We start from the raw sequence: 25,322 nt of genomic DNA, 5'->3' as shown, positions 1-25,322 counted from the left end.
ATCTACTGTGCTTGTACCAAGTTCTACAACCTCCAGGTCTGCGGCTCCCTTCTTAATGAAATATGAATACAAGTCGCCCGAGATGGCACACTATCAAGATGACTGAATATCAATATGGCCGCCCGTACAACCAAACGCCTCCTACTAGCCTTTACGTCTGTGCCAAGAAGATCAAACCCATCCGCATTACAGCGTGACGCTGGATCGCTGACGTGGTTGCAACCCACCGTCAAGACCGAAATGCTATTTTGTCTTCTCATGGTACGTCGTCTTCTCGTGCTGTGTCGACACGCGTTGCAGTGAAACGACTAAGTACTGTTAGCAACTGTCGCAGCGAAATGTTGATACCTATTGTACTCACCGAAGTCCTCGAGGTTCCTCTGCTTCTGCTTCCTCTTGAGAAGCTTTCCATGCATGAGATTGTCAAAGCCTTGACTACCCTGTAAAATATAATACACTCCCGCCATGATGCAGAAGATGCCGAACGAGAAAGCCCACACGCGGACCACAGCAACGATGTTTGTTCTTCCTCCTACAAACCAGCCAAAGATGGTGAAGCATGTAGCGAGGATGTCGACGACTAGGATCGCGCCAGCTAGCTGCCATGAAGGGATGGATGACCAGAATGGACCATTGGCGCGGGTGATGAAGATGAGCCAATTCTCAGTCAGGGTGATCTCGAGGAAGAGAATGGGGTCACGCTGGCCATGATTCTGGACAATGCCACCTTCGACGCCCTGTTGCTCGCCTGTGAGGTAAGGCAGCATTGTTGTCATCGTGATCCAAGTGCCTACAGCGAGGATGACGCCAAGGAGGATCGACATTCCCCATAGTTTGGGGAGATTCCATTTGACCGGAGTACGGCTATATGGCGCGTTATCGTAGGCGATAGCCAGCGTCGCTGCCTTCTGGTTAGCCCATGCACGAAGCACGCATAAGGCAAGACTTACCAATGTCAGCAAAGATTGCGATGAACACTACTAGTTGTAGGTTCAGACTTTCGTTGAGGATAGCGATCCAGAGACCCAGAAATATCTCGAGATGTAGTGATAAAGCGATACGGTAAACGACGTAAGCATACATGCGATGGAAGATCTGGCGCGAGGTCTTCAGCGCGTCGATGATTGCAGAGAGACCAGGGGCGAGGAACACAATGTCGGCAGCAGAGCAGGCGGCGTCAGAAGCGCCTTGCACGGCAATGCCAGTATCTGCCTTCTTCAACGACGGCGCATCGTTCACGCCATCGCCAGTCATCGCGACGAGGTATCCTCTCTGCTGCAGAATCTCTACAACGTTGTATTTGTGCTGTGGGAACACTTCTGCAAAGCCATCTGCACCTTCAACGAAGTCATAGAACTCTGAGCCAGGCATTTCGCCGCCGCCGCTCAGACCGAGCTTCTCAGCATCGAAGATGTTTGTGCCTATGTCTAAAGTCAGCCAAGGTTTACGCGTCGAGATAGTTCTATCCTTACCTAGGCCGAGCTGACGCGACGTCTCTCGCGCGATGCCAACAGCGTCACCAGTCAGCATCTTGATGGAAAGGCCCAGTGACTTCGCTTCGTTGATAGTACGATACGTGTCGTGACGCGGAGGATCTGAGCATGGCATAATGCCCAAAATTTCCCAGCGCTCATCTTCGCGCTTGCGAGCAACACCAAGCGAGCGAAAGCCGCGCGTAGCAAACTCCGCGACCTTGTTCTTGTACGAGTCTACGACATGCTCTGGAAGTTCACCGTCTTCCTCAACGGTCCGAAGCACGAAAAGTGGAGCGCCCTTGACGCATGTTATGCGCTCGCCTTGGGGTGACTCGACGACTGCCTGAACTTTCTTGGATACTGGGTCGAATGGATGAAATCTGATGGCTTTGTACTTGCTGAGCACATATTTGGCACGCGGATAGTGGCGTAGAGATTTGAGGAATGCCTTGTCGATGGCATCAATACCTTTCTTCTTCCTCGATGCGGCCAAGCAGGCAGTAAGCATCAAATCCTCTGGATCCACCCCTGGAACAGTATATGGCTCAGCTAAGGAGAGCTTGTTCTTTGTCAACGTTCCAGTTTTGTCAGAGCACAGGATCTCAACGCCAGCAAGCGATTCGATGGCGGAGAGCTTCTGCACGATGGCTTGCTTCTTGGCTAGGTACGCTGCACCGACTGCCATAGTCGTCGTTACAACAGCAGGAAGGCCGACAGGCACTCCGACGATCGTTATGGCGAGTGTGAACCGGAGGATAGTGACGATGTCGTTGGATCGATAGAAAGAGCTAATCCAGACAACCAACAATGATACGATGACCAAAACCAAAAGAATCGTTCCAATGCCGTGTAGTACCTGGGTGAAGTGACCAGGCCCGCTGGAAGCGCTTGCAACGAGCGATGCTGCACGCCCAACGAACGTCGAATCGCCGGTAGCTGTAATCACAACGAAAGCCTCGCCGCGCTTGACTGCAGAAGATGCGTAGCACGTATCTCCTCGGTGCTTGTCGACAGCCAATGATTCTCCAGTGATCGAAGATTGATCAACCTGCACGAACGCATTCTCCGTAACGATGCGCCCATCAGCTGGAACGATGACGCCCTCCTCGACTTGCAGAATGTCGCCAGGCACCACGTCAGATGCTTCAATCTCAATCAAAGTGCCGTCGCGTAATACAGTAGCCTTGAGGGCCAGCGTCTTCTTCAGTTCTTCCACGATGGAGCCAGCCTGGTACTCTTGGATGAAGCCTACACTCGCGTTCAGGAGGAGCAAGCCGCAGATGACACCAAAGTCGACCCAGTCCTGGAGTCCTGCAGCGAGAATGGCAGCCGCTTCCATGACAAATTGGATTGGTCCGACAAAGAACATCAGAAATTTGACCCAGTTGTTCGTTGACTCCTCTGCATATGGTGAGCAAGTGCTGATGGTGAGAAAGAAGAATAAGTACCTTTCATTTTGTTTTCGCCGAATTTCTTCCGCCGTATGAGTACCTCTGCGGACGTCAAGCCAATGCGCGTGTCAGTCTGTAGAAGTTCTTCTGGGATGAGGCGTGCGCCGCCTGGTTGTTGCGCTTCTTCCTCTTCGTAGTCGGCGTTTTCGCCATCTTGTGACTCTAGATCTTCGATGAGCTGATCTATGTCCTCATCCTCTTCTTCATCGTCCAACTCAATGTCATCCATGTGAACGTTCTTTTCCTGGAAATGGTACTTGTCGTATGTTTGGCCATTTGATGGATATATGCCGTCGCGATCCGGCGACGTACCGGCTGGCGACTGCATTTAGTCAGCTCTGATTAGACAACTGGTAGGTCAAGCCTAGTAGTGTTGGGGCTCTATGACAACTTACCTCGGACATCTTGATGTAATGCTAGTCGCTAATAATGTCAAACACTGTATGTAGTTTGCTGTTTGTATGATACAAGCGGCCAAGAAATATTTGTCGGTTACGCGAAGCGACTAGCTATGTTGCGAGTGCATCTGCGTCGATGTTGAGTGAAGTGTGGGCCAATGCGCTTTCATCCGTGGAAAGGGCTCCTCTGAGGCATCGTTGCGCGGGAAAGACTTCAGAGCGCAGAAAAACAACCCTGAGCCTGAACACCACGCGGGGTGCGTTAACAAACACAGTCGCGATCGCGCAACGCGACGTTTGTCGTCGGAGGGGCCTGCAGGAACGACCGAGGTGGGTTGGAACGACTCTGACCGGAATGTTGTGAGAACCCCACGGGTTGATGAGGCCACAAGGACGCGCATGATCAGCCTAGCCTGTTTTGAAGTTAAAGGGTCACGTCGAGAACCAGCCGCCAAGATAAGGTGGCCAGCTTGCGGGATCGCTGGGATTGTGAGCTGCGGCGGCCTGCTCCAGGGCTTAAGATTATTAGCTCGGCCCTTGGGGTTTAGTGCATTTGGCATCGCAATCTGTTTGGTATGTAGTCTGCGTGTCTATATTGCGTTAGTATGAGCAAAAGACACCAGACCATAATTTCATCTTCTAGAAACCGCAACGTATACGACCCTCATCGTGTGACTTGTTTTCATGATGTTCTGCTCGAGGACTCGTGGTGGTGTATTGCGCGATAAACTTCCGTGAGTAGAATCCTAAGCCCGCGCCTAGCATGGCCATCCCATGTCACCAATTCAAATCGACCAAATATTGTCACGGATCATCTTCGACATGACGTAGCGCGTATTCCTGTCAGCTTACCGATGACACACGAGCCTCGCAAGACGATCTATTGCGACTCTTCTAAGAGGCTGGACATGGCAGAACGGAACACGAGGATTATATGGATGAGCTGTTCATCAAGACTAAGCTTGACAAGGGCGCTGCGACGCACAGGTCATCCTCAATCTGAGTGGCGCATAGTGAAGTTGAGTTCTTCAATCCGTTGACTCGACGCCATAAAGGGCTCCAAAAACTAGATACGATGAACTTCGTGAAATTGGGTCGGCGGCAGCGCCAAGTTTGACTCGACCCATATCGAGTCCTACGCATCCGTCAAGCATTTGCTTGCCGCAAATATTCTATCCCGAATTTCATGTCAGTGAAGGTCTGGCTAGAAGTGTAAGAAAGTCTTGCCACTACAGCAGCCCATCGCGATGTGTGTGTCTGTAAGACCCGGTTTACTGCTTCTGGCGGGATGTCCCTATCCCGTCTGCGTGGAGAGCTTGCACAACAGTCTCTTCCAGCAGGCAGATAAGTAGTATAGGACAGAAATTGAGTCTGCCCTCATGAGAGATTGACCGCGCGCTGAACTCGTAAGGCTGACGCGTAAGATCCCTGAGCAATTGCTGTGCTTTTGGGGAGATCTGAGCAAATATTTTGTAGGATTCCGGTAAACGCACCGTGGACCCAGTTGCCGTGACGTTTCTTTTTCTTCATCTGGAACAGTATTGCTGGTGCACGGTGCACCAACGTGGTTCCAAGGTCGCCTCCGTCCGCCTCAACGCTACCCATAGCGTGATCGGACCTTCTGAAGCCCTTCCGTCAACACAGCGACTTGAGTAGGGCTCGAAGGACTGTCACACTAGACGTCTCCCGCCGCACATCATTCGAGAAGCGTTCTTCTCATATACTTGTAACGCATACGTGCATTCCTAAACTCAATTTCCTCGCGGCCTCCTGAAGCAGATCGGCTTACCTCGCTCCCTCTCTCTGGATCGACCGTTCGCGCCTGATGCAACCCTACACTGCCTGCGGAATGCGCGTAGATAAGGGAAGAGAACGCGAAGTGTCGTCCACCTGAGCGTGGCCGAACCGCGGGATGCCAGCTCGTCTGCTACGCGCCGCTGGGACATAGTAGAGCTGCGCATAACACCGCTTCTGCTGAGTCTGCTAGGCTGTCCGTTCCACAGATACAGACGGAGAGGTCGATGATCGATGGATAGAGAGACGCGCTGGATTACTGGCTCAATATCGGCGTTGGCTCCTGGCTGACAAGAACTACCCATGTAGGAACGAGGGAGGTCGGTCGCGTCGATTTGGTGCAGACTCTGACAAGCAGCTCGACGTCTGGACAACCGGAGATTGTGCCCATGTTGCGCGTCCTCCAAGCCCTGCCGAGTATATCTCTTTACCACGAACGTTATCTAGCATTGCAGCCAAGACACCGAAGATGAATGGCAAGTTGGCTGAGGACGCGTCCGAAGTTTGGTGGGGTGAGGCCCGTGCGCGGCCCGAAGACACTTCCACTTCCACTTCAAACTTCGCCCGTCTCCACGAAGTTTGTATCTTCATCATCCCTACAACTCTCGCTTGGGGTATGACGCTGTCGGAATTCTCACGACCGAAAGCTCTTTCTGGAATTCTTTGCGGCCATCCACTTCGCTAGCACTTATCGCTGCCCCTCCATAGACCTGCTCTTGCTTTCTTGTTCGTTTGGTGTTGTGGAAAAGAGATCGGCTCGCAGCAGCATTTCCAGCGACGGCAATGGGTATCTTTCTACTCCTGCATACTTGAGGTGCTCGCCTGAGTCCTGGTATTATGGTAGGCTATCTGCCATCTTGAGAGGTATCCGTAAGACAAAAAGAGTTGGGATCCAGTGATTGCCAGGTAGGCGGCGGATATCGCACCATCTGTATCGACATACCAGGATACGACGACTGGACATGCAATATGATGGACCGACGGCGAAAGTGTGATACAGTCGGTTCGGGGTTGCCTCAGGTCCCATTGAGGCGTCATGCTCCCCCTTTTCCAAGCCCTTTGTCCGCAACCTGCATCGAGAGGACAAACATCGTCTCGTTGTGTTCGGTGCCCATGCTAGCTTCGTGGGCGCATCGGGTGTCGTCCAGCGTCTGGTATAGCTGTCGCGTGGGGAGGGTAGTTGGGTCTTCTGCCGGTCGATGAGCGTCGGAGGAGGCTGCCACTGCCGTCAGCACATCAGGTCTGGCGTCGTCGAGTGTCATTAAAAGGGCGCTCCACTGGAAGGCGTGGTAGTGCACCTAAGATCGCTATAGGAGGCATGTCCGTCGGCAAGCTGTAGTCTGGTCAGCACGACTGGTCGCTCTACCACGAGAAACAGGGTGATGCACTTATCAGAGGCGCCGTCGATGTCTCCTTCAGCCAATGCTCTGCTGTGGATGGTCAAGTCTCAGGGACCCTTGCTGTGAGGGATGTTCGCGCTCATTACAGCGAGGGAAAGGGTCGGCTGAAGCGTCGGTTCGTGTAGCTCCTCTGTCGGTCGCGTTCTAGCTTGCTCCTATTGCAGCTGGCTAAGATGTCTACCCAGGCTCGACTTGGAATACAGTGTGACCCAGCGAGCTTCATAAAAGTAGCAGGCCTGTCCGGTCAGCCTCGTCATTCCGTAGGCGGCGCTCCGGGAGTTAGCGTATCTTGACGCCCGAGCTTCAAGCCACTGCGTACAAACTCGCTCCCTCCCTTACCCCACCACGACGATACATCAGTCGCCGGCCACGATTTCCGGGCGGTTACTCAGTACATTGGCTCGTAAGTTACCCCTCGCTGCATAGCTCAGGATCGAAGAGCTATCAAGTTCGCGTGCAGCAACCGTTGACAGACGTTGTGAGCAGAAGCGATACAGAAACTTCACGAGAGTTCGCTACTACGCACAATCTTAGCAGACGTCTCATCGGTATTCAAGCATTCTGATAACGAAGCGGCTTCTACTGCGGCACTGCAACGCCAACACACGAGTCCGACAGACCTCACCGTGAGTAGTCTGCATTCCTGGCCGCCTGCTAAACTGTTATTGACGTCTCGCACAGTTACGTTGCTACGCTTGCTACGCAGAAGTCCTCCAGCTTCGTCGTGTACAGCCATACGGTCAATCAAGACGAGCGACCACGAGCAAGTCCGCAGTCACCATCTACCACCCCGGAGAGCAACCGAACCAGAAACGCCCAAGATCATGGCCAGCGTGTGAGCGACAATGCTAAGGTTGTTCTAAGTTAATACTGACATCTCAAAGGCAAGCGTTTGGACCTCGTCCCCATACACATTACGATAACAAGGTGAAGCCTTGCCTGAGCGCCATGCCCGTCGAGCTCCAACGTAACACTCTGGATTATGTCACCGACACCCCTTCGGCTCTGGTCAATATGTGCCATGCCTCGAACGTCCTTTCGCATGTCGCGAACGAGTTTCTGCAGGCGGGTAGATGTCTCGAAACAAGTGGCGAAGCGAATCGCACCGCGTTCGACTTGGCTGAGTACCTGTTCGCCTCTGGAGGTGTCATCCGGCAACAACCCATTTACGGCTCAGACACAAAAGATAACACAACTGATCGTGTCATGATCATGGCTTCAGTGTTCACTACTCTCATCATCACTCGACGCTCGCCCTATCTCCGCCCGACCGAGCTTCACCCACTCGATGATGGCGCCATGGCGAAATACAAGAAAACCATAAACTCCTTCCGGGTTTTGTCATCGCACGCGAAACAGGAATGGTGTGAAGCGCTTTCGCGTGGCGAGGACCGAGCTATCCTCCTCCTCTTGTTCTCAGTCTTTCGCCGCCTGGATAACCTTGTCCTGCGCGGCAGCACACACTGTCTGCCTTTAAGGAGGTCTCTTCAACCCACGGCTGATTTCTCCGCAATCCGCGTTCTGGAATTATCCGACATCACCGACAAGGCGCTTTCTGACAGCTGTCGCTATATCATGACACTCTCAAGTTTGGATGAGCTGACATTCTCTGACATGAGTCTGACGCAGCCCAAGATCCGAAATCTGAGGGTAGACACGCTACACATCGACACCCTTCGCTTCCTACGTTGTTATGCAACGCCTGCAGCTGTCGCATGTATGGTTACAGCCTGTAGGTACCTCGAAACCTTCGAGTATACGGTCAGCGGTGTGCAGTACTACAAGTCTCACGATACTTACATCGGGAACAAAGATCTGCCGATGGTCGATCAACTGGGCCACAATGATCTTGTGCTGAAGAAAATAACGATCAGCTCCATGGACTTTGTTCCCAAGCTTGGCTTCTTGCGCATGAGCCCACTGCCTAGGTACTGGGTGCTGGAGTATCTGGACGTTGAGACGCGTTACTTGTTGTCTGATAAGGTGAACGCAATGCCTCAGGATCGGATCGATCATTCAATCGTGATCAATACGATGAGCAACTTGCTCCAGACGCTCATTCTACGCGATTGCAGCTGGGACAAGATGTTGCTGGTAATGAAACTGTTTGTGAGAGCGAAAACCATTGGAGGGAGGTGTCCTGACTTCACAACACTCTTCGTTAGCTACAGGAGGCCCATGACCGAGAATTCTTCGGCCCTCGCAAAGTTGCGAAAGCTTGCCTCAGCTTGTGAGGCTGCTGGTATCAACGTTGTCACCAAGGCCAAGGAAACAGGTTGGCTGAAGAAGTCCCGTAAGGGTCCCGCTCGTAGGTGATACTGTAACTGGAGTTTACGTCGCGACTCTATCCTTCTGCGAGTGTCACAAAATTCTGCCTGATCCTGGTAAGAGGTAGCTAGTAATTTTGAAAAGGCTTTCATGAACACGACAAGCTCATGGCAATAACAGACGCTGGTCTCAGTCCATACTGTCGACTACACAGCCAACTACACAGGTCGCGAATGTACAATAACCTAATACATTTTCTTCAATAGCCTTGATTGACAATTCCTTCTGTCTTTCGATTCATCAATGTTGTCCCCAGGTACTAGATCGATGTTGCAACAAGCGACATGAGTGTTGTGCTTCGACGTTTCGGCGTGCAGTGCTTTTTGTAGATGAAGGCGAAGTTGGAAACTGAGAAGCATCATGCACCTTTTTATGACGTAACCGGAAAGCACAATTGAAGAACGCGCGAATGTGCTTTGTGATAAATGCCCTTGCTTGGAAGGAGAGAACAACCGAGAGTAGTGCTCGTATATGTCAATTGGTGTTGCACGAGGCGCGGCATCGGAGCTTCTCAGCTGGCCAGAGTTGAGGTTTCCTTCATGCGCGCCAGCACACGTCCTCCGGACCGAATGAAGAGAGTGCGCCTTTGACTCAGGCTGTGGTCTAGTCCTGCTCCGAACTCTTCGACTCGTACCTTCCCATCATCTCCCAACACGCACCACAATGCGCAATACGCTTTCGCGCATACATGCAAACATCGTCCGCATCACGACCTCCGCACACTTCGATCGATCTGGGCGCACGTAGTATGCGCTGAAAAGCAAGGCTACCGTAACGCTGGTGCTTGAACTAGCACTAATCCGGTCCGCACCACACCCTTTTGGGCGCTACCCCTTCGCTAACGCCATTTGGCCAGCTGAACCATAACCAATTCCAGCATCACAACGAATAGCTAGGCGAAGCATGGTGTACTCGCGTGAACGCCCTCGGTAGCCCCGTAGGCGCCTGTGGGCTGATAACAAGCCTTCATCTGCGATGGCTGAGGAATCACAGCGCGAGGGCCACGTACTGAATTCCATAGGGCTGGCGTAAGGCTTGAATGAACGGTACTCTAGAAAGTATTTGGTTGGTACTACTGACTTTTGCATCGCGATAGCGCAGTGATGCAGATGTTGGTATGTGATAGGAATCTTGTGGCGTTGCTAAAGGATGCATTCACTGAACTGAGGCCTTCATGTGGCTTGCTGTATCCATCTTTCACAACATCAGTGCGGTAAGAAGCCCTCTGAGTATTGTTTCGTGCGGTTGATCCATATATCATGCACCCGTTCCTTTTCTTGAGACACGGCTCGCTACCCGACTACCTTTCAGACTCTGCGTTGGGAGTTGCATACGTTCATAGCAGGCCATCTGCTCTTCGCTCGTTACTTTCATAAACTCCACTCTCGTTCCAAACATCATGAAGCTATTCACCTACGAAACCTGGGGGGTGCCCAGGGCCGGCTTCGATCCTTCATACAACTTCGTCCGTTCGCACTTCGTCTCACCCGTCGTCCTCGCATGCGTCCGTGGCTTGCTGAGCATATACTGCTTCACGACCATCATAACATGCTATACCTGGCTGGCGAACGAGACGGCTACAATCAAACTCAAAGATGTGAACATAGGATCCTATACCATCCAACAAGGCAATGCAGCTATCGGGCAGTCGTTCTCATTCTTCACCTACCTCACCTTCTGGTCACTCGGTTTCTACTTCCTCGTCTCGAGCGTACACACATTCATGTATGCGTCCCGGCAACGAACATGGTTACACACGTGGCCAAAGTACTTGCAGCTCTTGCATAGCATGTACTACTCCACCATGACCTCATTTCCGTTCTTGGTCACGATCGTCTTTTGGGGTACCATGAACTCTGGGTGGCCAGCTGGACGATTCGAACAGTGGATCAACATCTCCGTTCACGGTCTCAACAGCGTCTTTGCTGTGACTGAGATCATGCTATCAGCAACCGAGCCACAGCCGTGGCATCATCTGTCGGTTGTCCTTGGAGTCTTGTCTATTTACCTTGGGCTCTCGTACCTCACGCGGTATACTCAGGGCTTCTACGTGTATGAGTGGATGAACCCGGCACACGGCAACGCCAGCATCGTTCTGCATGTCTTGGGTTATGCAGGCGGAATGATTGCGCTGTTCGTGCTCGCACGGTACGCAATTATGGCCAGAAATATGCTAGCGCGACGACTGCAGGGGTCTGAAGAAATGGAGTATGGCGAGAAAGGCATCCAGCTTGAAGATGATCGGTCCGATACTTGGTCGGCGAAGGTCGGGGTGGTCAAGCCGACGCCCATGCGCGTGCAGAAGAAGCCAGAGATAGTCGTTTCCGAAGTCTAGGAGGTAGTGCCGAATTAGCGTCAGGGTTTATGTTAGACATGGATTCAGTCATGATATTGCGCAATGCCATCCTTCGGATATGAATCAGCTTCCCTTTTAGGCTATGGAGCAAGGCCTTTGTGATCTGACATGTGCACCGTCAACTGAAAGCCTACTCCGGTCCCGCTGATCCATTGTACACACTTCCACTTCTGCATAGGTTGATCCCTGCCGGTCACAGCCTCAATGCAAAAGTATTCAGAGGCCAGGCGGAAGGCGGCTGTCCATGCGAGTTTCAGTGTTGGCTTGGAGGCCTAAGGCCGGGCAGTGAGGGGCTGGATGAGAGTGAACTCTCCAACGATCAACAAAACAATCCACAGTTCTCGATGTCATACCAAGACTGAAGCAATCGAACCCACGGGTGTCGCGGCTACGTGAATGTGCATTGTCGGTGTAGTGGTCTTGTGTACTGTCAGATGCGCAGTTGCCTCCTGTTTAAGAGACTCCCTGGCATCGATACGCGCAATTGATCACGTTGATAAGTGCTGTGCGATCTCTTCGGGGTTGCGAGTCCTGTACCGTCTGTCAAGCTTTGTCGCAGTACGTGCGAAAGACGTGTTCACCGCTCCCTTCTTGACCCACCATGTGACGAACCCGAGTTATAATGGGCACTGAATCTCGTCGACGGTCGCAAGAGTACTCCATATACACATCACGACTGGGCTAATCGGAAAAAGGCATTAGACACAATGCAGTGCCTGTAATTCAGACTTGGAGTAATTTCTGTGGGGTTTGACGCAGGTCTTTCATGAAAGTGGCTGATTCGATAAGGCCAGCGTCGTGACGCCATAGCTCGACATCGCCAACTGTCTTACATCGCGAGAGACGATGTCAAGGCGGCAGATGATGAAGACGAAGTCTGCCTTGTTGATAAGCGTCACGCCCAAGGTCCGTGACTAAAGAGATGTCTTTAGATCGATGATGAAAGCCTTCGGTACCGCTCTCCAGCGCCTTATGGTCCAGTGCTAAGAAAAAAGGGCAGTAGTAATGTTTCCTTATTGTTCCGCAGCTGAAAGCATCACGAGACAATGGAATGCCGAGCTAATCTATGTCATCGCCCGTTCGCACTGATGCGCATCAGCACCTGTGCGTTCATGTGGCTCAGCCCAGACGGGCTCTGACAAAATAGGTAGGGCCAGAAACGGATTGACAAGACGCACAAGAAACAAGTATTCCGAGTATTCTTGTTGTTGCCGCTGAGAAGGTGTGGTGATATCTGGACGCGACAGTGATGGTTGAGGATGCACGCGGACAGGGGACCGCTGCCATGGATGTGTTGCAGCCTCGGCTACGAAGTACTTGCCACGTTGGTGCTTAGCGCGCCCTCTATCTAAAATTAGGAGATAGGGGAGGCAGTGCTGGCGTACTCTCTTTCATCTCAATGGTCCTTGGTGATCGCGTCTTCCGTTACCCATTGCCACCTGCCCGACTCGTTGCATACTCAGAGTAGGATTGTTGCCGCTGGGCGCGTTCCCTCAGCGCCCTCCTTGTTGTTGCGCTGAATGCAGACCTCGGGAGGCGAGCGGCTGGCTGCACAAAGGTCGAGTGACCACGTACCGCCTTGAGCCTCACCGCTTACTGTTCGGTAATATCATGTCAGTAATGCGTAGGGCGTTGGAAGGGTTTCTCAGGTGCCGGACCCGTATCGAAGACGGCGAGCCTTGTTGAAGCTTGGGCGTTTGGCCTGAAAAGTTAGGCCAGCAATGCGTCTCAAAATCCTTTCAGATGAACCCAGATATGGAGTCCTCTAATTTCACATCCATTTCCGTCAGATCTGAGCTTCAATTGGAGATTCTCTGTCTTGGCCCCGTTGGTATGACTTGAACATGCACCGTTTAAGCAATCTGCACGTCCTTCTGTAAGGATTGTCCCTTCCGACATCTACACATGGCAATTTACCAGCTCACGCCTTACCCCTGCGCCCGACGACCACCGCCACCCCTCTGCTACGCCGCACTAAGGTTGCCAACCATATGTATCGCACCTGTTCCACTGGCAATACCACGCACCCGGGATTTCGGAAGCATAGAACAGTTGGAGCTATCGGATCTGCGAATCGGCTATTAGCATCGTTTAAACTCGCTCGAATACTACAGTGGTGCAGTAGCGCAACGCCCTCAAGCCGCACCTCACCTCCACATTCAACACCAAGCTCTTAGGCCTGGTCTGCGCATCCCTGCGTTCAGCCTTGGACATATCTGCATACGGTGCAGCTCTCTTTAGGATGCTACCCGGCGCCCAGCTGCTGACGATCCCGACCGCATCGTCGAACTATAAGCTTGACGACATCTCGTCTACAAGCAAGCTAGTTCTATCCTCCAATCGACTTATTCTCCACCTCCAGGGCGGCTCGACGCACAACGAAGACGAGGAATACATGGCACAACATAATCACCGTTCCAGCCGCTTGCAGACTGAGAATGAGCTGTGGCTAAATATGCCTGCCTCTTCTGCACAACAACAGGAGCATGGCCATCGATTAGAGCCATCCGCCTACAAAGCAACCTCGCAGCGGATCAGTGTATGTCCTACGAGCGGCTCGAACCTTAACAAGCCACTACCACCATCGCCATCCGGTCCAGAGAAACGATCTCACAAGCCAACCTTGTTGCGAGGGTTTCTCCGACGCGAATCTTCAGAGCAACCGGAGTCAACCCATCTCCGACCGGAACCGTATCAACCAAAACGGCACTCGGCCAGCCTGAACGTAGACACAAACAGCCAGCACCGCCACACTTACTCCAGAAGCATGCCGAACTCTCCCTACGGGTTCGGTCAATCTACTTATCAGGACCTGGCGACCTATCCTCGGGCGCATTCTTCAGCCTCAAATCACTCAGACGCCGTGCAGTACCAACCGTACTCGCTGCCACCACAATCGCAGTCCTCCCGGCCTCTACAACAACGTGCTGTTTCTATGAATCCTTACTTCGAGACAGCATCAACACCACGATCGCGCACTTTCCCCGAATCTACGCTTGGCGTTACGGCCCGCGACAACGCCTCTAGTCGGCCACGGCCGCACACAACATGGGGCTCTCCTACTGAGGCTTTCACTGACGTGTCTCAATTTCATCTTTTCGCAGAGGCTATGACCGGTCTACCAAACGACAACGAGTCCTTTTCACCAACCGGCCCACCGCAACTTCGAGGTTCACTTTTCGCCCGAAGAAACACTAATGACACTATCCCAATCCCTCTTCAACATCCTCAGCATTCGTCGAGAACCCTACCAACACGGCGGCCTGAAAGGGAACAGAGAGATGACTGGCAGAATTTTGAGCCACCGCCGCTTATCTCGTCACGAGCAGCACCTGCACTGAACCACACGATGTCGGTGCCCAATCCACCTCTCGATGCTTATCAGCAATGGCAGCCACCATCGCACCTGGACGCCGTTACAGTTGAACTGAACCTGCTGGGGCTGAATGACCCTCAAGGATCCGATGATGAACTTCCGGACTATCAACAAAGCCAGGCGGAAATGGCAGCGAAAAAGAGACAAGAAGCGTCAGCAAGGGCTCGCGAACTAGAAGCGAGGTGGAGGGGTACGCGGAGATGAATACGGCCATCGAGAAAGAGATCATCCCAACAAATCAAAACCAAATATACTGCATAATATCAAAGTTCACGTTCCTTCCGCATGCGAATGTTAATCTCGTCAGCCTTCGCGAAGGCTGACGAGATATAGGCTCCAGACCCAAATTTGGAGTCACTACTCCATATCGCCGGCTTTTCGATGGGCCAAACAATATCTAGGCTGCATATAGCCCCGGCACATCGCTCATGATACCTGACTCTAATACATCATCCGTGTTTCTCAACACATATTGATATCGAAGTAAACCATATACGCATGACTGCTGCAGTCATGGGGATGATGCAGCGTTGCGGCACCGCCCCCGCGATCGTCTGTCCCGGGCCGGTCTATCGTTCGATTATATGTATTGCCTACATTGGTGTCACGCCAATAGAACTTGTAAGGGTCAGATATTTACCGGAAAGGGAATTCGGCCCCTACATTGATTGACACCATGCGTACGAAAGAGTAATTTGCATGGATACAATTTCCAAAGTGAATACTGGTGTAGCTGATAGTCACGATAGGGAACATGGTCAATACTGTTGGACAGGTGTCTCCGGGCGGGTATCGCGCTAGCACACCTAAATTGAGCTGAGTAGTCACCCATAGTACATCCCTTCACGCCTAGCATGTTTGACGTTGTCACTTCGCTGTAAGCAAATTGGACATTGTTCAGTAGAGATCCGGACAGCTACATGAGATGTGACAAAGACATGGAAATATGCCTTGCGGACAGCCTCGTGCGGATCGAAAAATTGACTGCGTGATGTACCTGGCCGGTCATCATCCGGCTTGACAAGAGAGCGGCATGAACATGGTCGGTGATACGTACTTTTGAAGGCTGGCCAATCATTGAAGTTCTGAGTCACACCCTTTCCATGCCACGTTTTTGGGGCTTATCTAGGTACCGTCACATTACTAGGTTCCGCATGCTGTGAGAAAACGAAGGCTTGGAAATCATGTATGGTACACTCCTACAACTGCGCGTAGTCAACTGACCAGTCTACACATCACTAACCACGTTAATGGTAACACGGAAGTACCTAAGGACCAAGTAAATGCACGTAAGTCTCGAAAGAGAGCAAAGTAGATGCGGGGAGTTTGGGGGCGGAAAAGCTTATCATGCGCACGTTGTATGCTGTAGCATACCCAGCGGGCCAAGATCTCGACCCAGCACTTTCGACTGCATAATGTATCAATGAGGTTCTAATCACCGAAAAGTACAGTATAGCCAGTGAGTGTCCAAGTGGCAATGCTACACACCATACCTTTTTGTAGGCAAAGCACCACACTATCACCGCGACTCTCTCGCCATTCCCTTTTTAGGTAACACTACCGCTTCTGCGCTGAACGACCATTCCGCTGCATGAGCATGTGCAAGCCTAAGCGCAACGTTACACGGAACAGAGGCACGGTCGCTGTCGCCGCTACCAAGAGTTGTGGTTTACTATGCCCGCCAACCCGGAATTGAGGCTGTGCACACGCACGTCAGATGCACGCGGGCCGGAACGATCAACAAATGTTTGAAAATAGCAGATGATGCATAAGGGGGGAGATGAAGGAATTAGCAAGTCGATAGTTTACAGCTGCAGCAGTGATCACAATGCGTCGTTGTAGAACAAAGAGTATGAGGAGGGGTAATGGTTTGGGGGGTCTGGAAGAACGGTGAGCTCGCAGGTGCAGGTGCAGGTGCAGCTGACTGGAGGTCGCATACAGGCCAGCGAAGACGGATGTCTTCGCCTAATCGATCGACTGAAGTCATGCATCCCATGATGCTCCTACTGCAGGTGCAGTATTTGACTTTTGCGTTGAGTGAGTTGATGCTCGTTTTCCGGTCGGGATTTCGGCGGCCCTTCCCAAGATTTCTCTGTGCCCACGCTGGACACCTTGAGCTAGACCTGTGAGCGAGAGCGCATGACTTTTCTTTCCAGCTCCTTATCAGTCATGCCGTAGTCATCGTACGACACCTGTGCAAGGCGGAGTGGACTGCTGCTGTGCAGAAGTGTAGAGCATTTCGTTGATGTTCATCCCTAAGAAGCCTAGTGCAACTCCAGAATGATGACGTCATGATCGCGTGTCTCCTCCGCGCGACTACCCAGGTATTGATCGATGTAGCTGTTCACATTCACCGTTGACTACATGCTGTAGAGTCACATTTCTACGACTACCTAAAGCATTCTCGTTATCGATGTACCTTCAATTGATCGCTGCCTAGGCCAAAACGGAACGTCCTGCTACTAAAACCTTGGAAGTATCGACGCCTAGTACCCTTCATTCTGTATTTGATGTGGAAACAACAGGGTAATCGCTGGGCGTGCCTTGATCAATTTTCTCACACTCTCGAATGTCTCTTTCCCGTTTCATGTCATCAACCCAGCCCTTGAAGACAATCTCCCCCTTTTGTGGCCGTTGCATTACGCGGTGCATATACTGATTCTCCGCCGCCAACCAAGGCGGCTGGTAATGTTTGACAGGTAACTCCGGTAAGTTTAGCCTTGCGCTGGCTTCCCAGTCCGGATCGGTGATGGCTCTAGGTTCTAGTCCTGGTACCCAGAGAACATCTCCTCCAGCAAATTCGCCAGTGTGATCAACCCAAACTTTACGTGCGAGCATGAGCATGTACGTCTCATATGTATCCGCCACTATGAGACCATCCAGGTTGTGGAAGCGACCGAACTTTACGGCGAAGCCATCTAGCAAGACACAGATCTGCCAGTGTTCGCGCTTGGTGCTGCGCGATAGATCTTCCAGCATCCGGATCAGTGCGCTGCCGCTTAGTACTCCATCTTTCCAGCGTTCCTCACCAGTATCGCGCACAAGAGGAGCTGTCCCACGAACAAATCCGGGAGGCTGGCCAACATGATTGTTCCGAGGATCTAGTTTCATAGGTTGCTTCAACCTTGGAGGCGCTGGAGGGGGCGAGCTTTCCGGCAAGGGCGTTCTGTGTGAAGGGTCTGTCCAGAATGGCGACTCTTCCGTAGTTACGGCTTGCGAAGATGGAGGCTTTCGAGGTCTAAGGCGCGACAGAGCCTCTGGCGGCGGGTCCTGCATCTCCACATCGTCTGGCGAGTAGTCAAGATCCATTGGATCATCTGTGATGGGTTCTTTCCCTCGACCACGCCCACGAGATCTTAGATTCCGTGACATTCGATGAGATGTTGCGGTGAGGTTGTTATGAGATGATGATGATGATGATGATGATGATGGTCTTGCTGACTCCGTGACTAGAAGTACGTGAGTCCTCTCACTATTTGAAGCAGAAAGGTTTGCTATGCTTAAAAATACCACGTCACATGAGGAGTCATCAGCGAGACAAGTATGAACCACGAGACGCGCATTGCATCCTGGTCAATTTACGCATCACAAAAGCGTGATGTAGCACTTTCCGCCTTCAACACAACAATGGAAGGGCTATCGTGATAAAAACGATCGCTGAGACCGATCGCAGGCTACTCAAACAAGAGAACGGGTCCGTTGAACCTGCATTTTGCCACCTTCCACAACGTTAACCAAATTTCCCCTGGGCCCATCGTTGACCACACCCCTGAAAATTTCACACCAACGGCGATATCCTGGGACTGCGATGCCCAAAATTTGCAAGAAGCTATCCGTAGACTATCAACCAAAACCGAGGGAAAAATGGACAGTAATCCAGAAGCTCGGTAGCATGGGCGGAGGTCTGAACGGCGGCATAAGCAAAGTCCAATGTAGCAATCCAAAAGCTCGGGTTATGGTATTCATTGAGAAGCGCTTCAACAAAGAGGCGTTCGAGAACGATGTACCGCGCAAAGAAATCCAGATCTTGCACCAGGTCCAGGACCACGAGAATATTACTAAGATGGTGGACCACTTTTTTGATAAGCGCAAACCAGACGGAGCTGTGTATCTGGAGTATTGTACAGTAGGTAACCTGGCAGACGTCGCGCTCAATGTTGCTATGGGCGCCCACGTCAACGAACATAAGATATGGAGATGGTTCTTTGAACTGTCGTCTGCCCTTACGTACTGTCACCGTGGCCCGCAGCCAAATATGACCGATGACGAGATATTCCTGTCCGGTTGGAGTAAAATATATCATCGCGACATCAAGCCTGCGAACATCCTACTGACGATGGAAGGTGATACAGTTATAGCGAAGCTTGCCGACTTTGGATTAGCAGTAACTGAAGACTATCTGTCGCTTGAGCGTAGTATAGAACGCGCTATAATGGAACCAGGGGGGACGCCTGGGTTCGACGCTCCAGAATTTCCACTCTTCAGCGGCGCTTCAGATGTCTGGCAACTAGGCTTGAGTATGGTCTGCGCATGTACCGGAATCGTAAGCCCGCGAAGCAAAGAGTTCCCCCATGGTCAAAGATGGGACAAAGAACAACCGGCAGGCTCCAGCTATACCAGAGAACTCAGTAGCATATTGAAGAAAGCTCTAGAGAAAGACTTTGTAGAGCGGGTGCGCATATATCCCCTGTTGTTGAACATCAAGGCTGAATATGCGAAAATAAGGGAACGGCTTCCTGTCGACAAACGACTGCATAGAGTCTACGATCTAGCCGAAGAGCACGGCAATGGGAAGCCGCCAGCGGGACATCGCAGACCAAAGCATCATTTCACGAAGTGGGAGGGCCCGGCTCGTCCCGGACATACAGGTGACCATGGCAACCCAATGCCATTTTACGGAGCGGGATTCGATGAAGATGAGCTGGACCAGTTCAACCCCGGAATGGGATTTGGGCCTTATATGCCCGGTGATTTCGACCCGAGGCGCATGAATGCATTCAACTAGGCTTTATGATGAGTCCAAAGGCGTGATAAGGTAGCTGAAGCGGTCGGAGATAGCCGCATCATGTATTTCAAGAGTTGTGCCAACCCCACGACTCTTCGAGTTGGTTAATGGCCGCTGTGGGAGGAAAGCCATGCGATCGTTCACAGGCATACCATAGATCGCGAAGCTGTTCTTGATCCTCACGAAGCGTGAAGCGATCGCCGACTGGGAATGTTAGATATAGAAGCAATACAAATGTTACACACGACTACTCCTCGTCATAGTCGCGTTAGGGGATCGGAATGAGCTTACCTAATGCGATCGCGAAGCAGGCAACAAACTTGCAAGGAAACCATTTGGAGTTCGATTGGGCCACTCCGCATAGTGTGCGGACGTTGTCTTGCACGGCTCTATCCACAATAGCGCGTGATGCTTTGTGTGCTGGTCCAAGTTGCGGAATCGTCGGATCATGTACAATCAGCAGCATATGAGCTAAGAGGTTATACTGGGTGCCCATAACGTGGGTCTTTTGGTGGAAACGAATGTCCGGGAAGTTTCTCCCGCTACCGTCTCGATCTTGCCGGAAATAGTATGGGTCGAAGCTGTCAGGCCTACACTGTGTCCAGGATCTGTTCTCGTCCATCAGTTGGTTGTAGCGAGCAATGCTGTTTCTACCTTCCCCAAAGACGAAGTTGCTCACGTCGCCGAGGTGAGCAATCGTTCGTGTAGCCCAGATGGAGTCGTTAGCCGGCTCGAGTGAGCGATCAGCGGGGAAGATGTGTAATTTAAACGCGCGTTGCGTCATGAGTGAGATCCACAGTTCCTGACGAAAAGCAGCCCAGTAGATAGCCTGCCGCCGATCAGGTCCAGATGTTGCAGCGTATGATTGTTCAGCAGCACGGATTATAGCCTGGGTGCCGAACAAATGGCCCTGGGGGTCGGAGCCGATAATCGAGATGTTCATCTCTTCCAAGAGTCGCAAGATGACGGTTGCAGCAAGTAACGGCTCTTCTTTGATGGTGACGTTGTCGTTCAGCGCTGGAATCAGCGTGTCAAAGCATCGCTGATAGTAGGCATCTGCGATGTAAGGGTCGAAGTCGGTGGTTCGACTAAGCTGACGAGCAGATAGCGCAAGAATGGCGTTCCTGAATAAGAGTGATGATTAGTCGATTGCTAACGCATATACGCAGTAGACGCACTACATACATCAAGGTACTATTTTGCTTAGCCATCTGGACGATGTGAACCCCAAAATGATCTCTGGTGTCGACCATGTCGAACTTGCATTCGTCAGTCAAAGGCCCATTCTCCGGACAAAATACTCACGAATAATGCGACGTTCTCGATGTAATGCTGCAGCAGCATTGCCTCTTGCTCATGCTCCAACGGCCATAGGACAGGTTCACCGGGAGGCTGTTGATACACAAAGGTACTAACTCCCTCTTCCTGATGTGGCTGGTACGTGCTTGTGTTCGCTCGGTGGCCATGTAATGCTGGAGGCGCAGGTGCTTGGTGCTGCACAGGAGATTCCGAATTTAGTAACGACAGGACTGTGAGGTTTTCCGTAGGGGTGAACAAGGTTGAGTTTGGAGTCAAAGCAGTACCCGGAGCACTTCCAGGGGTACAGCTGGGTGATGGCGCATGAACTGAAGGGCTGTCGAATGGAGAATAGCCATCCTGCACATATTGAGAGCGAATTTCGCTCGATTCGTCCAAAAATTGGACTGCCAAATCGTGTCAGCGACAGATGCAACAGACCCGGGTAAGTTCTCACTTCGCGGAGGGTACGACACCCAAGGTTGTTCAACACTGAACGAATCTGAGATTGACGACCGCCGGAACCGTCTACCGCTTTCGTAGACGCATTCTTTCTTCGCCTGCGCACACCTTGCACATGCCGGCTGCTTGCCATCACCTATCGCAACGTCATCAGTATGCCGGCATCACTAGCGAGAGGCTTCCAGCTTACATCGATAATGACGCGTGCGGCATCGATTGCTACGAACGGTTAAGCGATGTCCAGGTCGTGCGCAAAGGATGCGAAGTCTCGTACCATGGCATTTGCGATAAACCTTAACGTAGTCGTGGAATCGCGAAGGATGCGTGTGCGGGCTAATTTACGAAGCTGGGACACGCGCGATAACGATGCGCAAAGGGGTCCAGGACGAGGAATGCCCGCCGAGATGAGCAGAGTCGTGCCCAACCATGTTCCACCGGTTACTAAGGACGGGCTTTGATGATCGCGTCCGCGGCTTCGGAAAATCCAGATAGCGTGTCACAGCGGCGACTAGCCCCGCTTCCTACCCCACATCTTGGCAGGGACGAAAGAGGTAAGTCTCCCCGGCACACTCGTCTGTCGTGTACAGATATGGCAGTGGCGATAGGTTTACACCACGTTTACGTTGCCGGAAGATTTTAGCAATAAGCTAGACACCCAAATATTGTCTCTCCCTGTACGGACAATTCGAAGCCGATTGCTACTTCATCACATCATTCATCATGCCCCATGCACTATCACCGGAGCAAGACGTGCCGAGCTTCAACGGCAAGAAACTCTTTGTCAACGATGGTTTGCTTCGACCAAGTCAAGTCGGAAAGTTGAAGGAGTCGTCTCCAGATATGCCCATGGAAGAGCTGCGTCAGCGCTACAGCGAAGATGGATATGTCTTCCTCAAGGGGTTACTACCAAGGAACGATGTCCTCAAAGCCCGCGAAGAATACTTCAAGGCGCTTGCACCGAGCGGCGTGTTGAAACCTGACACCCAGCCAGTAGATGGCATATTCGATCCTGAGAAGGACGCGGCAGACTTCCCTGGTATTGGCGCTGGTGCGGCCCCTGGGAATGGAAAGCCGGGAGAAGCGACAGCGGAGAAGTTCGTTAGTCTGGCGCTCGAAGCGCACTATGCAGATTGGTACAAAGAGACGTTTTGCAAGCACCCTGCGCTGAAAGACTTCATTGCCCGGATGACAAACTGGGGCGACAACACTCTAGGTGTCCGTAGAAGCTTATTGCGCAACAACACACCAGGAAACAAGGCCATCGGCGTACATTATGATCAGATCTTCCTCCGGCATGGCGAGCCGACGAGTGTCACTGCCTGGGTACCTATGGGCGATGTAAGCTTGACTGGAGGAGGCTTAATCTACTTGGAGAAAGGTGAGTCCTCTACTTCGTGATGGAAGATTCAGCAAAGTTAACGAGTCTGGTAGGTCATACGCTTGGCCGTGAGGTAGAGGGAGACTTCAACCGAAAGGCAGCGGAAAGTGGATTGAGCGACGAAGAAACGAAGAACGCTTTCAATCAGAACATGCTATCAACAGGGCTGCTCGCTGACGGTCCACGAGAGTATTCTGACACCTTTGACAGGCGTTGGTTGGTGACGAACTACGAAGCGGGCGACGTAGTCCTCCACAACCCGTTTGCGGTAGGTACCCTTGGGTTTGAGCTGACGTATATCTTGGCTAATAGTAGTCAGATACACGCATCCACATTGAATTATGACCCAAATAACGTGATTAGAGTTGGTACTGATCTGAGATTCGTCGATGGCAGCAAGCCATGGGACACTGTAAGTAAGATGTGCACATAAATCTACATGTTGTTGACCAGCATAGCGATGGGACAAAGACTACGAGTTCAACGACGGTGTGTAAGCGGGTCAATCCTGGGTATGTCTTTGGCCGCGATGGACAAGCGACTGGGATTGTAGTTGCGATAAAGCGTAGTTCACAATCATCATTCCTCAGACGTTCAAGCCCATACACGTCTCCACCCGTCAATATGGTACTTTGCTTGCCATAGCTTTCCAAAACTCACATCGCCCGCCCCTTCCACCCTCCCATGCATTTGCATCGGCCAAATTGATCTGGTTGCTGACGCCCGGATCGCTATAAACGTAGTAGTAAAGGTCGTCTGTCGCTTGCACCAAGGAAGGGATGCCGCCTGTAGCATTCATATTCAGTAGTACCGGCTGGTTTTCGTTCCACTTTGGCCAAGAGATGTCACTCGAACCATGCCCAGTCGCGGGCGGGATCGTCGAGTTTGCGACACCGCCCTTCGCGTCTTCGAAGCTTATCACCGGCGAGTTCTTTGTGATGAAATTGCCCCAAATCCTACGGAAAGCGTGCTTGAAGCTTTTGCCGGGCGTTGGAGTTCCGCTCCATAGCGCTTGCAGATCATAGCCATGATAACTTGGAGGCGCACTAAACTGATACTTCCAGCCCTCTGTAAAAGCTCCAGCAGCCCAGTAGCTGGGACAGACGAAGGCGTACTCCGCAAAAACGTTCAAGAGACGTTGTTGATTTCCTGTCCCAAATTCACTCATGTTGAGTGCCGTGGGTAGACCAGTACCAGATGTAGCGAAGCGCGTAGCATTGGGCTTCACGTCAAGGTCATCCCCAGAAAATGAGTATGTTTCTTCCAGTCGGGCTTTGTCGGATGCAGAGAAGTCGGGAAATGTCAGATCAACGTAGTCTCGGAAATCCTGCAGCGTGCGCGCGGTGGGAGGCGAGAGTGGCACGCCTTCGTTTGCCATGTTACCCGATAAGACACGCCTTCCCTTTAGCGACTTTGAAGTAAGGGTTGTGGAGAGGCGGTCCTGGACAAATGTACCGTCGGTTACTGGCAAGAAAGCGAAGGTACCGAAAGGGCCAGCTTCCGAAACTCTGGCGCTGGCATTCTGAAGAACGATGGTATCCGCTGCGCGGAGGCAATCCATACTTTCCTTCGTTTTTGAGCAGCCAGATGCTTCAAGGAACGCCGCATAGGCTTCTGCGGGTTGTTCATCGTCATAATCATGCTGATAGGGTACCCATGGACTCGCTGTGATAACATTACGGAAGAGGTCTTCTCTCTGCCGCCCACCGTAGGCTTGAGATTGGTAGAGAACAGCGCCTGCTCCTGCACTCTCGCCTGCAATAGTGACCTTGCTAGGATCGCCCCCAAATTTGGCAATGTTAGCTTGGACCCACTTCAATGCAAAGTTCATGTCAAGGAGCCCAGCGTTGAGCGCACCATGCTGCTTCACCTCTGGACTCGAGAGAAACCCGAAAGCGCCCAGGCGGTACTGTATTATGACGCTGACGAAGCCATTCTTGTTCGTGGCCATAAATTCGCTGGGGTCTAGCCCAGAGGCGCTGAATAGCCCGTACCCTCCACCATCTTGATCCTGTTAGCGAGGTCCGCTACGCTTTGTGCATTGCTTGGAAAGTGACTTACGGATCCAGAAGAAGACAGGCAGGTTCTTCGCGTGAGCTGGCGCGTATACGTTCAAGAACAAGCAATCCTCGTTTCCGATCGCGGAGGTGAAGCCATAAGCCGCTGGGGTCTGTGAAGAGGCGCCAGTCTGCGGACAAGCTGGTGGATCGCTCAAAGCTGATGCTGCCGTTCTATTCCGCACAGGGGCTTGAGGAGCCGCAAATCTGAGCTTTCCGAGTGGCGGCGCTGCATACCGAACACTGCCGCGCAAGGTCAACCTTTGGAGGATTGGGAAGATCTCAGACGGAAAAGTACCTTTTGAAGATATTGATGCTGGTATTGGCATCATGACTCCCCTCATAGACAGCGTAGCCCAGGTCAACCTTGGGTGCTTTCACAGCCCGCGGTATCGGCTCAGCGCCAGATCCAGCGACAAAGAGCGCAAGCGCCAACAAGATCCCCTGACATCTCATTTTGACTGTTGTTTGTGCTCGGAAAAGTATGAGCGGTCGGGAAAGGTGTCACCGTCGCTAGAGGCTGATGTAGACCGTGGCACAAAGCCC

The 25,322-nt window shown here is 52.0% G+C and overlaps 6 protein-coding genes across 6 annotated transcripts; 3 read left to right on the top strand and 3 right to left on the bottom strand.

Annotated features, from left to right (window-relative positions):
• Positions 1 to 243: 243 nt before the first annotated feature.
• PMA1 (plasma membrane H+-ATPase) lies at positions 244 to 2,930 on the bottom strand (the record flags this gene model as incomplete). The annotated part of the gene is made up of 5 exons (XM_051438230.1): positions 244 to 308; positions 362 to 901; positions 951 to 1,421; positions 1,473 to 2,876; positions 2,924 to 2,930. The coding sequence occupies 5 exons, from the start codon at positions 2,928 to 2,930 to the stop codon at positions 244 to 246; spliced, it is 2,487 nt and encodes an 828-aa protein (XP_051288229.1).
• A 4,536-nt stretch (positions 2,931 to 7,466) lies between these two features.
• Positions 7,467 to 8,834, top strand: J4E90_008707 (uncharacterized protein; the record flags this gene model as incomplete). Its single annotated transcript, XM_051438229.1, has 1 exon — positions 7,467 to 8,834. The coding sequence occupies one exon, from the start codon at positions 7,467 to 7,469 to the stop codon at positions 8,832 to 8,834; it is 1,368 nt and encodes a 455-aa protein (XP_051288228.1).
• Positions 8,835 to 10,245: 1,411 nt separating this feature from the next.
• J4E90_008706 (uncharacterized protein) lies at positions 10,246 to 11,181 on the top strand (the record flags this gene model as incomplete). Its single annotated transcript, XM_051438228.1, has 1 exon — positions 10,246 to 11,181. The coding sequence occupies one exon, from the start codon at positions 10,246 to 10,248 to the stop codon at positions 11,179 to 11,181; it is 936 nt and encodes a 311-aa protein (XP_051288227.1).
• A 7,289-nt stretch (positions 11,182 to 18,470) lies between these two features.
• J4E90_008705 (uncharacterized protein) lies at positions 18,471 to 19,583 on the top strand (the record flags this gene model as incomplete). Its single annotated transcript, XM_051438227.1, has 1 exon — positions 18,471 to 19,583. The coding sequence occupies one exon, from the start codon at positions 18,471 to 18,473 to the stop codon at positions 19,581 to 19,583; it is 1,113 nt and encodes a 370-aa protein (XP_051288226.1).
• Positions 19,584 to 19,851: 268 nt separating this feature from the next.
• Positions 19,852 to 20,676, bottom strand: J4E90_008704 (uncharacterized protein; the record flags this gene model as incomplete). The annotated part of the gene is made up of 1 exon (XM_051438226.1): positions 19,852 to 20,676. A coding segment is annotated over one exon (825 nt), but the record flags the coding sequence as incomplete, so codon positions are not given.
• A 2,662-nt stretch (positions 20,677 to 23,338) lies between these two features.
• Positions 23,339 to 24,670, bottom strand: J4E90_008703 (uncharacterized protein; the record flags this gene model as incomplete). Its single annotated transcript, XM_051438225.1, has 1 exon — positions 23,339 to 24,670. One exon carries the CDS (start codon positions 24,668 to 24,670, stop codon positions 23,339 to 23,341), a length of 1,332 nt encoding a protein of 443 aa, XP_051288224.1.
• Between the last annotated feature and the right edge of the window lie 652 nt (positions 24,671 to 25,322).

This window comes from Alternaria incomplexa, assembly GCF_024043165.1.
Source record: "Alternaria incomplexa strain BMP 0042 chromosome Unknown scaffold_13, whole genome shotgun sequence".
NCBI classification, from domain to species: domain Eukaryota; kingdom Fungi; phylum Ascomycota; class Dothideomycetes; order Pleosporales; family Pleosporaceae; genus Alternaria; species Alternaria incomplexa.
Note: the sequence above shows the minus strand (reverse complement) of the source record. Positions and strands in the feature narration are given on the sequence as shown.